The 14,865-nt window shown below is 38.8% G+C and overlaps 1 protein-coding gene across 1 annotated transcript in view; it reads left to right on the top strand.

The window, feature by feature from the left end:
* Window positions 1–14,865, top strand: part of itga9 (integrin, alpha 9) — a 50,859-nt gene that overhangs the window by 25,097 nt on the left and 10,897 nt on the right. The window contains exons 16-18 of the mRNA XM_079248576.1: window positions 7,606–7,758; window positions 9,256–9,332; window positions 9,740–9,887. Coding sequence (XP_079104702.1) covers window positions 7,606–7,758; window positions 9,256–9,332; window positions 9,740–9,887 — 378 coding nt within the window. The remainder of the gene's footprint in view (window positions 1–7,605; window positions 7,759–9,255; window positions 9,333–9,739; window positions 9,888–14,865) is intronic.

Here is a 14,865-nt window from a genome sequence, read left to right as displayed (position 1 = left end):
TGCCATGTTAAAAAAACTATGGTTAGTCAGTGTTTTCACCAGTTTTGAGTCTGATATCACTGTTAGCACAGATTTATCATTAATACAGGGCTGGTCCAGAACAGAGGTGAACAGTGTTAGATAATTTATTCTAAATTAATATGTGTCTGTGGTAGATTGTTGGTGATGATATCACAGTGATGCCTCTCCATTCTGTCTCTCCAGCATTTAAATTAAGGTATGCTCAGTGATGGCACATCCCAATAAATAACCATAGTCTGAAAAGAAAAATGGACATCCCCTGTAAGACATGAACCAGATGTGTAGCCTGAAACCACTGATGGCTGCTAGTCGCTGGCTCCAAAACATCTCTGGCTCCAACAGACCTCTATACGAAAACTTCTCTCATGAAACATTAAAGCAGTTTTCCCACAAGTCATTATGGTGTCAGCTAGATTAATCTCTTCTGAGCAGTGTACAGGTGGTCCTTCTGTAACACCCTGTATCTGCACCTTCATGTTAAAATGTGGGATTTATTTTACTGGCTCCAGAAAGACTAAAACCGCTTTGGCAAAATCTGGGCTGGAAACTAACTTTCCTGGTCAACAGCTAAATAATTTTTGCTCTGAATTTTCAGAGTGGTGCAAAATTAAATTAGTGAACTAAAGGAAAACTGGAAGGAAGCTTGATGCTTACGATTGTGAGCAACATGCTCATGACCAGAAAATGGTCAGAAAAAGAAACATGTTGAAGCCCTCAACATGTAAACTTCAAGATTTTTGTTGTAGGATTTTTTTTTGCCTTTTTGGATAGTTTTGGATGAGTTTTAACATAGAGCTAGTAAAAGATTACGTTCTTGTTGAGTTTACAGTTTGTTGATTCAGTACTACCAAAGAATGATCTCAAAGTTAACAAAAAATTCAAGAAAAACATCCACAAGATGTAGATAAACACAATTTAGCACACAATTTTAAGTCAATAAGTAGACGATAGTGGGCACAAAAACTGGCCAGTCAAACACAGAAAAGGTTGTCAAACAGAAAAAGGAAAGCCACATCAAAAGCAAGAAACCATCAGTGGTGTAGGCTGTAGGGCTCGTGCTCACAAAGAAATCCTTGATAGTGTCCTTGCAGGAAGTTATATAGATAAAAAGAAAATAAATAAATATCCTGCCACCAACAACAACAGTCTAAAGAGAGGCATTGCTCCCTGGGGAATTTTAGCAGGATGTGAGGCCTGGTTTTTGTGTCTGATTGAAGTTTACAGATAACTAACATATGTGGGGGTCAATTTGTAAAAAAAAAAAAAAAAAAAAAAAAAAAACTCTGTGAAATATGAGCTATTTGATTTACACATAGATATATTCTGAATGAAAAATAACAATGACATATGTCATTTTACCAGTGCACCTCGGATCTTTTTACTATGACACACAACCAGAAAGATTTAAAAGCAGAGGATAATCTTTTAAAAAAGAGTTTTCTACATTAAATTATTGGACACTCTTTCCTCTTTCCACCCACACGTTTTGTCATTGTTATGGTTTCAACATCTGCTAAGTTCTTCTGAGTTGAGCAGCTGCTTGTGTGTGACCTGCAGTCACTTAAAGTTTTGTCTCACTGTAGACTTTTTTTTTTTTTTTTTTTTTAACTTTATGTCATATGCTGCACACATTACTCATAATACTTTCAGTTTAAAATTGTCTCTATGAGTCTCACTGTACACAGATAAAACAACCCATTGCCTGGGATGAATCCATTCATCACTTCACAAAAAAGGGTTTTTCCATATAAACTGAGACTCACTGGCATTTAGCCCTTAAATGAAATGGTCTCAACCTTTAATTCATCATGCGTTGTCCTAAAAAGGAGTGCTGTGTATGTGTCCCCCTCAAGAGTTAATAAAGATTTCCCGTGGCTTAAGCTATATGCTTTTGTGGGAACAGTTTGGCTGTGAGTGGAGCTCTTGTGCGTTTCAGTCAAGCATGAGCCGTTTAAACTGAGCATCAGAGCCTTTTGCTCGCTGACGTCAACCTCCCCGCACCCACTGTGGTGGAGCTGCTGTATGTGCAAGAAGACGGCAGCTTGGTGTGTTGCCATCTTGCTGATCAGAATAATATGTAAGAATCAGAGCTTGAAACGTGTGAAATTTGAGTACAGCTTAGCTTCAGTGGAAATGTATAAAACATGTTCAACAAAGTCTGATTATTCGTACAGTAGCGGCATTATGTTTCTGGAGATATGCATGCTAAGTTTAAAGCTGTGTGGGAAAGAGTCAGAGAGGCAGCAGAAAGGTGTCAGTTATGTTCTGTTGTATCAAATAAAACAGGCCAAGTGTGAACACAAGTACAGAGAAAGCTTATTGGCAGCAACCAGAGCGAGGGAGTGCTGGAGGTTAAAGTTTGATGGCAAGTTGTTTTCTCTTTAAACATGTGGAAATGCAAGCTGACCTGCATCTAATGAATGAAATATATAAATATCCTGGGAGGAAGCTATTTCATCAAGTGTGTCATAAAACAACCAAACTGCTGGAAAATGCTGATTTTTTTTTTTTTCTTCTGTCCTTATATAAAATTTACAGTAATGGTGGAAAACAGCTGTTTCTTACTGCACTGTCTGGCAACTCCCAGTATTGACTAGAACTTTCAATAAATAATGTTGACCGTGGGATGATGAGATGTTTTAAGACTATTTTTTAGTGACCGTGCAGAATTTATGATTGCATCCGTTCTGTTTCGGAGAATACTGTCAAGAAAATCCTTCCAATGTGTAAAGTTTGAAATTTCACCATGCCCTCTGACCCACTTGGAGGCTAAGAGTAGCTGGCAGTTCTTAAAAATAACTAGCACAGCAACGGGTTGTGAATCTACATGAATGCAATGACATAATTTGTAAGTTAACACCCAAAACTCAGGGATAGAGTCTAACTAAAGTCTATAACTCAATGTTATTTCAGATGGGGGTACTTGTATCCTTATGGGTTCTTGGAAACACTCTGGAGACACATGAGAAAGTAAAGAGAGACGGAAAACTTGTTCCATCTTTTCAATCGATCTGATTTAGTATATCTGACTTTTGTATGATGTGGTGAGTCAGATCGGGTGGTCAGGATTACTACACACATGTGGAAATGTACTCATATCTACATTTAAAATAACTTCTAAATCTGTGAAAAGTACTCTGATCATAAATTGAGATACTGGATTTTTTTTACTTCCAGGCAGAGATTTTATGTTCAAATTTTGTGTACAAATACTGGATGTACAAATAATGTATATAATAAAATAAATAAGTTCTCTATATATAATTCTATTATTTATGAATGGAAACATAATATAAAGATTCATTCATTCATTATCTTAACCACTTAGTCCGATTAAGGGTTGCAGGGAAGCTGGAGCCTATCCCAGAAGTCTTTGGGCAAGAGGTGGGGTACACCCTGGACAGCTCGCCAGTCCATTGCCACAATATAAAGATATCAAATTAAATAGATTAAACAAACTATGTAAGTAGATTAAGTTATATAATAATATTGAATCATCTTTTTGTTTTTCTCTAGTGATTTCAGGTTGTTCATAATATTTTCTTGAAGGATCGTGATTAAGAACTTGTATTTCTTTTCACTAAAACAAAGAGAAATGTGGAGTTTTCATTAGTGGTTATTATCCTGCTGTTTTACTGGTCCTGTCCATTGGAGACCAGTTTGTTCCGAATATGGACCTTGAACTAAGATTTAAATTGAAACACCTCTGGTTTGTGGGGTACTTTGCTGAGAAATTATTCTACAGGAGGTACAATGTTGAAAAAAGGTTGAGAACCACTGCTCTTCATCATGGACACTGCTGTTCATGAACATAATGCCATACTTGTGTGAATTTCTAAAGCAACTGGGGACCATTCAGAGACATATGTAAACTCTAAATACCAGCTTTCAAATTTCAGATATCCCATCCATTCTGTTTCTCCATCTGATCTGAGATCTTGGACGCACCCTGCAGCTTATGTGTTTCAGTGAGGATTAACACAGTACGCGCCTGTTAACTATAGAAACTATAGAATGGCCCCTCTCTTGTGAACTTCACCAGCGTGTTAAGAACAGTTGTTGGATTTCTTTCCATAAAATTATAGGTAGCAGGCAGTTAACAGTGGCCAGTGTCTTTCTCAGCTGCAGCTCAGGAACTTCTCTGTTCCATAAATACTGGAACTGAGAGTAGGATCGGGGCGGGGGAGTAAATGATCCGACCAGGGGTGTGGATCCGGGTGGGACAATTGGCAGCATTGATCAAGTGATAATAAAAGCAATGGCCAAATGTTAAATAGTGGTTCTAAAATGAATACACTGAGAGTCTTAGTAACTCTGCACTTGATTATCAGTCTTAATTTCTGTGTTTTTCAGAGAAAGAGATCATGTTTCTACACATGAATGTTACTGTTGATGCTATGTTTAGAAATGAAGAAAGTCCCTCCACAGCAAATTAGCAGCGAACAAATAATGCCTATTTACTCGCTAATACAATCCCCTTTGAGGTATGAGATTGCAAAAAAACATACTCCAATTCATTTTAAGCCATTATCTCTTTTATGACCTCCCCTGTGGCATGTAAAAATGGGAGATAAGTAGGGGGACTCAAGCGATCGTCTCCCTGGAGGTCAGTTCACTCAGAGGCCAGCAGGACAAGGGCCATTTCAGGCATTTTGTTTTAATTGCTACCGAGGCTGAAGCCTTTGCAGGCACTTCACACAGAGCAGTTCCACCCATCCTGCACTGAGTAATTGTGTCATGTTACCTCCCGACTGAGCTGGCATGAGGCTGGAACAACGCTGCCTCTGTGCATCTAATGAGGCATGAATTGCAGTTGTGATGGATGCGAGATGAACATCTTGTCTATGAATTACTTCATTTAATGTTGTTGTGTAACTATTAGTCGTTCAGCCGATGACGTTGATTGACAGCAGTTTTAAGCAAATGTTTTGAGGATTCATTTATTGCTTTTGGAGCTTTGCAATATGTTTGCAGCGAATGACAACAATGCTTGGTGAAACAGTTGGCCAGTTTTGTTACTTCTATTTTAGGATTTTTTATTGTTAACATCTTAAAAATGAATTTGTCTTGAAATGGCAAACAAAATACTTGTCTGGCATTTCTTGACTCATTGTGGATCATATCCAGTGTTGCTGTAGCAGCTGTAAGCTTGTATTAAATTGTCTGGTTCCATTAAATGTAAATAACACAATCCATCTTAATATGTCAGATTTGGCTCTGGGAAATCTTTGTAAAGGAAGTCATTTTGCAGTTAGGAGATTATCAGATAATCATGTAAATGCAATTACAATAGTGCCTGAAAGTTCATGGGCCTTTGCATTTGCCCTCTTGAGAAGCAATGACAGTGACTTAATGATAGATTAGTTTTGCACATCTATAGGGAGACATTTTAGCGTTCTTTTCCCCATTGTGACCTTGGATTCTAACATACACATGTTCTCGTGTTGATCAGCCAGTCCAGGGAAGAGTAATTTCCATCCATTCATCCACTTTCTACAGTCAGGTTCATATATATTTGGACATTTGCACGAATTATGTTATTTTAGCTGTTCATCAAAACGAATCAAGATATAGTTATCTGATCAATGTGGGCTTTACACACAGACCCTCAGCTGTAATTTGAAGGCACTCAGCTTTGAGGTTAAGGAATTACTGCTCTTTAAAATGCATCTGCCTGTTTTTAAGGAACAGAAAGTAATTAAACAGTTCGTTTTAAAGCAATTTCATGGGCTATTTACCCTTTAATCCATAAGCAGTCAAGCAGGTAAGAGGTCTGCATTTGGAAGCTGTTGTTGTGAACCCACAGCATGCAGTCAAATGAGCTTTCAATGGATGTGAAACAGAACATTCTTAGGATGGAAAAAAAGAAGAAATCCATCAGCGAGATAGTAGAAATGTTAGGAGAGGCCAAGTCAACAGTTTTCTTCATTCTGGTATCATTACATATATTATAGTGTAATGCAGGGTGGCAGTAGTTTAGGTGGTAGAGCTGCTTGTCTTGTGACCTGACGGTCTGTGGTTCAAGTTCTGCTCCCCTACACTCCTGCAGCCCCGAGGCGGACACAGTTGCTCTCTGAGGTCCAGTACCAAGCCCAGACAAATGCAGAGGGTTGTGTTGGTTCCATTCGGGAAAAGCCAAAATGGAACCAACATCTTCATTTAATGTATTACTTGTGTAAGTAAGAAAGTTGTGCATGCATGTAAGGGCGTACCAGTTGTAACGGCTGCAGTAACCAAGGAGACAGAGCTGTGGGCACTGGTTTCTGAAAAACAAAAAGACTGTTGCGTTCACGTTTCCTTTTTCACATCCAGGGGTTGTTGTCTTATTGTGGACAGCTGTGAGAGAATCTTAACAGCTTCAACAAAGGGAGCAAAGGAAGTCCAAGTAAACAACGACACTCCAGAAAAGAAGCCCAAAAATCCACAAGTGACAATATATAAACAGCAACTTTACAGAAAAACAAGCAGAAGAAGTGTCATCGATGTAAATGAAGCACACAGCTTCTGGCCAAAATGATTCATTAAACTAATAATGGAAAAACGTGCCATAGAGTAACTGCAACTGAGTTACTGTATTTAAAAATAGTATTAGTTTCTGACAAAATTAACAGCATAGCTAGCAATGGTTAATAGTAACGTGTTGCTACCCAACACTGTTCATTTCATGGCTCTTTCCAGTTGTAACTCTCTCACTTGGCTGGGTGTGTTTAAAACCAGTAATTCCTCACACTTTCAAAGCCCAGATTGGCCCCGTGCCTGCCTGAGGAAAAAGGATGGATGGGTGGAGACAGATAAAGGACAAAACAGAGAAAGTGCTGAAGAACGAGTAGCCTAAATAACCACCGGGAGACATGAGGAAGCACTGCGTATTGACATTGTGGGTTTGGTTGGGGACACAGGTGGCCGTTGGAGCTTGTGTTTCTGCTGTTTTTGCTGGCTGCAGCTTTCAGATAGTGAAACCTAAACCAGACCCACCAAGCTGCATTCAGATGGAAACCCATCCTCAGTAACAGCTTTTCCCATGTGTGTCTTCCAGCACTGTCATCTAATGAAGATTCTGGATCTGATCACATTAAGCTCTCTGTTTTCATACTGTCTGCATTGTTTCCAAGCCCAACGCCAAATCAAACAATTCTTTTGTTGCTTTTGATGGAGCTGCCAGAAAGTCCATGATATCTCCCAGAGGCAGTGCCAGCATGTTTAAAAAAAGGATACCATTTTCTGAGAACTTGCAGCCGTTAAGCTTTCATGACTTTTAACAAGTTTAAAAAAAAAAAAAAAAAAGGAGACATGTCACCCATCCATTTAACACAGTTCACATGATCTTATCAGTTTACTTGATCTGTGCCCAACCTCGTGACTTTTTGGCACAGAAATGACAGTAATAACATGCAGACTGTCATTTTAGAGTTTGTTATAATCAGCAGGACAATCAGTCATTGTGCCATGTATTAATTGGAGAAAGATGATGGATTCCACCCAGACACTTACATGACAATAATTTCTTCAGGGTTACATTTAGCTTTAAAAATGACGTGTGTGTTGGGACTCATTCTTTGCCATGGTTGTCTGTGCTCCTTGCAGAAAGATGTGAAAGAAGTCTTCACACCTATCACATTCGAGGTGGCCTACAGCCTGGGAAAACACGTATTAACCGGACACCAGGACAGGGATCTGCCAGCGCTTGCTCCAGTGCTGCGTTGGAGGAAAGGAGGCAAGATTGCAGTGAAGAACGAGGTAAAACGTGGTTTCATATTTCTTTGAAAAATTTGACTTGGATTAAAATTTTGACCTGAGATGTTTCCTTTCAAAACAGTGGCAACAAAAACTAAAGCAGTTTGATGCAGACATCAGGGCCCTTAATGATGCTGATGTTTATGACAACTGTTTGTTAATGGGTATTTTGCTCTATTTATTTAACTGAAATAGTTACCTCCACCAAGGAGGTTATGTTTTTACCAGTGTTTATTTGTTTGTCTGTTTGTTTGTGTTCAAAATAACTCAAAAAGTTATGGATGGATTTTCATGGAATTTTCAGGAGTTGTTGGACATGTGAAAAGGAAGAACTGATTTAATGTTGGTTGTGATACAGATCACGGTTTGGATCAAGGAATTTTTTTTTTTTAGAACTGTGGCCCCTTGGCGGAGGTTTGCGCTTTCCAAGTGCTTTTCTAGTTATTTTTCTGAATTTGTTTCAACATTTAAAGATGAGTGAAAAAAAAGTCTTTTCTAAGTTTTGTTTTTCCTGCACAATAACTTACTGGTATTTTAGTGGTTACATTGTAATAAAACGTGGTCATTGGTTATTTTTAACCAGTTCATATTTACCTATATTTTATTTTCAGCACGGTGGCGCAGTGGTTAGCACTGTGGCCTCACAGGAAGAAGGTCGCTGGTTTGATCCTTGGCTGGTTTGGTCAGTGGCCTTTCTGTGTGGAGTTTGCATGTTCTCCCCGTGTATACGTGGGTTCTCTCCGGGTACTCCGGCTTCCTCCCACCATCCAAAGACATGCATGATAGGTTAATTGGTCACTCTAAATTGCCCCTAGGAGTGAGTGTGAGCGTGAGTGGTTGTTCGTCTCTCTGTGTGTGGCCCTGCGATGGACTGGCGAGCTGTCCAGGGTGTACCCTGCCTGTCGCCCAAAGCCGGCTGGGATAGGCTCCAGCTTCCCCGCGACCCTGAATTGGAATAAGCGGTTCGGAAAATGAATGAATGAATGAATTATTTTCAGCAGTTGCCCGCCCGAATAAAAGTTGGCTTATCTCTCACCTGATGTAAAACTAGCCATTTCTCCCTTGTGGACGACAGAAGGAATGAAGAAAATAGCTTGAATAAGGTTTAATGATTTGGTCTTACCAGCTTATTATTGTCTGTGTTAGCTTTTCTTGAGAGAAATCCAAAACGACTGATTTGTTTATTTTCCTTCCGACCCCCTTTAACCTGCCCCACATTTGTTTCCCTAGTGTCGGCACTTTTTATGAAAAAAAAAGAAAACTGAGGTATTTGCATCTTTCAGTTTCTACAAAATCCATTTATCAGAAACTCATCAAGCTTTACCGTTTGACCTAAGTTTCCTTTCATGATTCAACCTCAAACCAAATAGACTCCTATTGAATTAGATGAGCTCCAAATACAGCACAACACTGCCCCCTTGTTTGAATATGGCGTCAGTGTGTTTAGCACATGAACAGCATGAGGTCATATAACCGTGTGCTTCACTACTTCTTCTTCAGACTTGGTTCGAGAAGAACTGCCTGTCAGACGACTGTGCTGCAGACCTGAGGCTTCATGGCAAGCTGTTGCTCTCTGGGTAAAAACTTTCTGGATAACATCTTTCTACAAGTGTTTCGAGTTAGTGTCTGCCTTTTCCCCTGTTCCTGAGGAAGCACACTGACGTCATAGGCCATGTGGGTGTGGGTAGTGGAACCATGACGCATGCTTGGAGCATATCCATATGTTTTTTCCATAGTTAGGGAGTTCCCTTTTTATTTTATGTCTTTTGCCCTGCATATAATGAGTTCAGTTTATGTTTGTTCTCCTACTAAGTACATTTTCCTGAATATTTTCATTATTAGTCAAAAAATAGATAGGTAGAGTTAGACATTGATGCCCCTCTTAGTACGATTACATGCAAGTAAAATAAGAGTCCATGTTAATATTACTACTTTACCTTTTTTTAAAACATGAGTGACATTGTTTATGTTATATTACTAACAGATTGCATAGTAAACCTCATTTGGCCCTCGGAGGAGTGAGGAACGTCTCTTTGAACATCACCATCTCAAATGCTGGAGATGACGCCTACGACACCAACATCTACTTCAACTTCTCCAGGGAAGTTTTCTACATCAACTTCTGGCAGAAGGTCTGTGGCCATTGAAGTATTTGCTGTTTATTTACTCTAGTTAGTTTGTTTCTGTACTACAACAGTTTGCTGGTCTGCTTTGGTAACATACTATTTAAACTGAAGTTTATACAAAATACAAACAGGGATCTGTACATTTGAAATTTCCTGTAATCCTATAAAAAATGTGGATAACACCACATGAATAAGTAAAAAAAACAGAGAACTGTGTTGAACAACTTGTACAAATCTCAGACAGTAACTGAATGGCAAATATTTTGATCATTTAAAGCAGTAGACATAATGTGTCTCTGGTAACAGTCGATTAGTCTGTGAGATTTGAGCTCACGTTGTCTTTCCAGAATAGATTTGACTGTGGGATACTTGTGTGCAGCTCCTACTGGGTCATTCTGCAGCATCTTCATTTGATTAATTTATTTCCAAATAATTAACTTTATTCTACTTGCAGTCTTCACTGGTAAAAAACAGCCTGAGTACTTTAGATCTCTAGAGCAGTTTAGGTAGTGTCATGAGTGAGTTGTAGTACAAGAGATCAAAACCATGAAACTACCTCAACCATGTTCCACAGATGAGCAAAAGCTCCTATTCAGGAATGTAATGTTTCTCTTTTTCCTGTATTTCTTATTTATACCAATTTTAATTTTAAACTGATTTGTCCAAAAACTGTTTTTCAGTTTTCTGTGTGGTAACTGTATGCAGGCAAGAATATGATAGAGAGTAGATTTCTCGCTGCTGCCTTGCCGTGAGCACCACAGTTGTTCAGTTCTGCTTGATAGTGAGCAGAGTAACATTAAGCTAGAGAGGCTTTCAGTATCCTAGACATTACTGTGTGTTCTTTTGTGACTTCAGAGGCCGATTGCACAGCCTTCTCATTGGGGACTTTTGTTGGTTGACCACTTGTGGGGAGAGTAACAATGGTGTTGGATTTCTCAAGTCCTGCACACAATTTCTTTTGACTGGAAAGGTTAAATTGGAGCAGTTTGATAGTTCTGAAACATTTTCCAGAATGAAATACTCTGAGACCCTCAGAAACATATCCCAGAGGTTCACAAATATTAAAATAGATATTTTTATATCTTATTGTATTATTGTGTCATTTTTTTACTTGGGTCCCGTTCATCATCTTGTGGGATTCCTGTGAAACTCCAATGATAGATGCATTTATCTTTAAGCAGACATAATGGAAATAGTTTAGAAGAGTTTGCAAACCTTTAAAGGTTGACATAGATATGCATCTCAAAGAAGTTGTTTTCAAAAAGTTTATATTTATATAATATATTTGTATGATTTTAGGTCATTTAGAAATTAATCTCAACAATGAAGCACAAAGACAAATATGTTAGGACTGAACAACTTATAGTTTGTTTTTTTTTACAGTGTAGATTGAAGAATAATAAACAGGGTAGAACCAGTAGGAGCAGCTACAGCTGTCATGTCTTCCTTGGCTGACCTGTCAGACGCCTTTGACTTATTTCAGACAGACACACCATCTCAGCAACAAATGAGTGATATGTAGGAGAGCATGGCAGAACAGACATATTCCATATGCTATGCACCATTCAAAACACACCATTCTTGTGATAAAAACTACACTCTCTTAGGGCCATATTTTATGTGGTAGATGCAGGTATGCAAGGTGCTGATAATGGCTGACCTTCATGGAGATATATATGAGACCCGCTCTTCACATACTTCAACTCCAAATGATTTGAACATTTCGTCATTGCTAAGGAAATACCTACCCACTTCTACCCCACCATTGACCCCATGAGATTGGCCCTCAGTCCACACTGAGTGCCAATGGATTTCACAGTGGCCACCTCTACCTTTACGCCTCTGCTAGCATCTGCTTGCTTACTTGTTGCAACGACCTCAGAGGATCCGCACACTTAGAGAACCGCCATGTCAGATAGTGCTCTCCAACATCGTTTATAAGGAAGGCTTTTCTTCTCCCATAATGGGCCTCATGTTTATCCTTCAGCTGGTGTTTTTCACCCATACAATGCATAAGGCTGTATCTGTAAAGCACACAGGCTGTGGCGTGGTTTTAAGCCCCTGACAAAGGTGAAATTGAATTTAAATAGAATACACACTGCAGGCAAATATTAGAAAAACAGTGAGTCAGTTTCAGTTTCATAGCAAATCTAATGAACCAAGCTGACTTTAAATATCAAGTTACCAGAAGCCCCACAGCCTCATTTTGTCCAGGAACCTGATAAGTCACGGTGGCCTGCTGCACAAAGGGAACAGGAAGTGAACAGTATGAAAGAATGACAAAGAGGCCACTGAGCAGATTTGTTGCTGTATGGGCTTTGCGATATTTCTAATTACCTCTGGAAAAGACTGAGGTGTTGATATGACCCCCTTTTTTTTTTCGAGTAAAGGCTGGCTAACCACCTTTCAAGGTTTTTTCTTTAGTGAGCAAGGCATGAACTACTCCCCTCTTGTTTAAGTGTGTTTTCTCTGTTGTTCTTGCAACAAAAGCTGTCACAAAGCCAAGGTAGTGAATTGGTTTGAGCAACACAACCTTCAACCCATTTGGACATGGAGTTTCCTGCACTGGCGTATTGTTTTTTTTTTTGTTTTTTTTTTTCATACATAAAATATTGGAGTAGTTTGTTTATTTTTTTTGCTTTTATTTTTCTACATTGTGACAGACAACTTGTGCCATTTAGTGCTGACTGTTCTTTTTTGTAAGATGCTTTCTGCCACTTGATTTTCTGATGAAGCCCAAAGATTGAAACTTACTGAGCTTCCAGTTTGTGGAATATATGAAAAGTATAACAGGTTTGAAAAGTAAATAACTTTTTTTTTTTTTAAAAAGAAAAAAAAAAAAGCCCATAAATTGAACTTTAAAAGTATAAAATTAAAACTATAATGTTATAAGGACATTTTTTACTTGCACACTTAAAGAAAAAACAACTGATAATCAACTAAAGCACTTAAAGTACTTGATGCCACCAATGAAGTAAAAAAAAGCACTGATCTCATTTTTTTGATTATCATTAGCTGAGAGGAAACCACTCCTGTTTTTGCATGTTTAGCAAAGTACATAAGAGTCCCCTCAAGTTAAAATACAATGAAAGCTTCTTCAAGTGTCTGAGCATCAGTCAATAACCAAAGGCCTGAAAGTTTGAGCCAAATTTTTGCTATAACTAAATATGGTGTCCATAAAGTAAAATAAAGCTTTTATTTTTATTTTTTTTACCTTTTCAATCAATTGTTATATATTTTATAAAAAAATCTAAGCTTTTGCCGCTAACCAGTCAGTCCTGGACTGAGGCCCCCTATAGCAGAAACATCACACAATCCACTAAATTAAATACCTTAAAAGTATTGAAGAGCATCAAGACATTTTTCACATTATTGTTTAAACCTGCAGAGCTAAATTTAGAGTTTTCAGGAGGTGCACAGCTTCAGGATACGTTCCTGTCTGAAAGCTGGATTTTCTGGTATTAATAATTCATTGAATTTTTGAAGAAAGAATGAGGGGTCCTTTAAAACGTTAAGGTCATTGTCTGTGATTGATTCTGCATCCAGCCATCATGATTACAGTTTTACAGCCAACACATATTGGCCATTACATTATGACTCTGAAGATTAAACCATGCAGCTGTGATACAGCAGCTGGACTGGATGGTATCTATGGATGGATGAATTATCATATTTATGAGTACATACAAATTTAGGAGTATATACAAAGTTTCTACACAGCAGACAGTATTACAAGCTGCTGCAAAATTACCCAGTAGAAAAATCTAATTCATGTTAAATCATTCAAAGGATCTGAATACAACTGAATAGTGATTTTTGTAAACTTACCAATTGGACCAAATGTGCAGAAGTAGTAGTTTGAAATGCAACTGAGATTTGTTCAAACCTTCAAACTAAAGAATATATGAATGACTGATATTACTGGCTGTGACACAACACTTTTCACAGCACAGGCTATTAAAAACCTGATGTAGAGCTTCATCCTTATACTGACCAAAAGTATGAAGTTGGTGATGGCACTGGCTTGGAGAAGGAAGACCAAAGTAATGCAAATGTCAAATTAATAGAGACACAAAGGGGTGTATTATCATCCATAACCGACATGCCACTCTAGCAGAAGCCCAGCAGATACTATACTAAAGCAGTGTAAACACTCCTGGTGATGTTCAATGGCTCTGTCACTTGTGAAGATCCCAGAATGCATTTGTTCTTGACAAACACCAGAAAAACTAAGCAAAAGAATGAAAGTGAAGAAGTGCTGAACAAACAGACTTTGTCACCCTTCTTGCTGTCGAAGCACAGTGGACCACATGTCTCTCAAGGGTTGCCAGGTGGGTTATGGGTAAACAGGCCAACTTCCCCAATCCTGCCCAGCCCCGTGGGACAGGCAATGTTTGCACAGCAGCACAGAGGAATACAGGAAATAGAGGAAATTCCATCATTGCCAGTTCCACTCGGGTCCCCTCTTCACTCACCCTCCCTCCACGGGACTCACCATAGTCTGTGTGCAAAGAGTGGTTCTGCTTATTTAAGCAGACTTAATAAAGATGGAAGGTAAAGCCACACCCTGAAAATGTGCTGAACAAGGTGTAGCTGAAGTGTGGATAATACTGCGGATGGATTTAGTTTTAAATCTGTCAACAGGGACAACCACCTCTTTCCCTATCACATTTGGAAACATACTGTTAACACAGACTCAACCTGGACAGCAGCCCAGACACTTTGTATGACTTACCTAAAGCTCTTATTAGATATTCCAGGAGCGCTACTCTGTCTCTTTTTATATCCTTAACAGTTGTGAGGTATCTCTGCTCCCAGCACATGAGCTCAGCCGAGAGCCTCTCAGTGAACTCCTGCTAAAAGAATTCTTACTCCTCATGGGGTCAGGGCCCAAGTGTTTATACAGCGCAGCCGGTGAAGCTCCATACTGTTTAGACAAGCTTCCAAACACAGTCTGGAGGTTGTCCAATTACCCACCCGCTAA

The sequence above is a fragment of the Telmatherina bonti genome (genome assembly GCF_933228915.1).
Source record: "Telmatherina bonti genome assembly, chromosome: 11".
Classification (NCBI taxonomy): domain Eukaryota; kingdom Metazoa; phylum Chordata; class Actinopteri; order Atheriniformes; family Telmatherinidae; genus Telmatherina; species Telmatherina bonti.
Note: the sequence above shows the minus strand (reverse complement) of the source record. Positions and strands in the feature narration are given on the sequence as shown.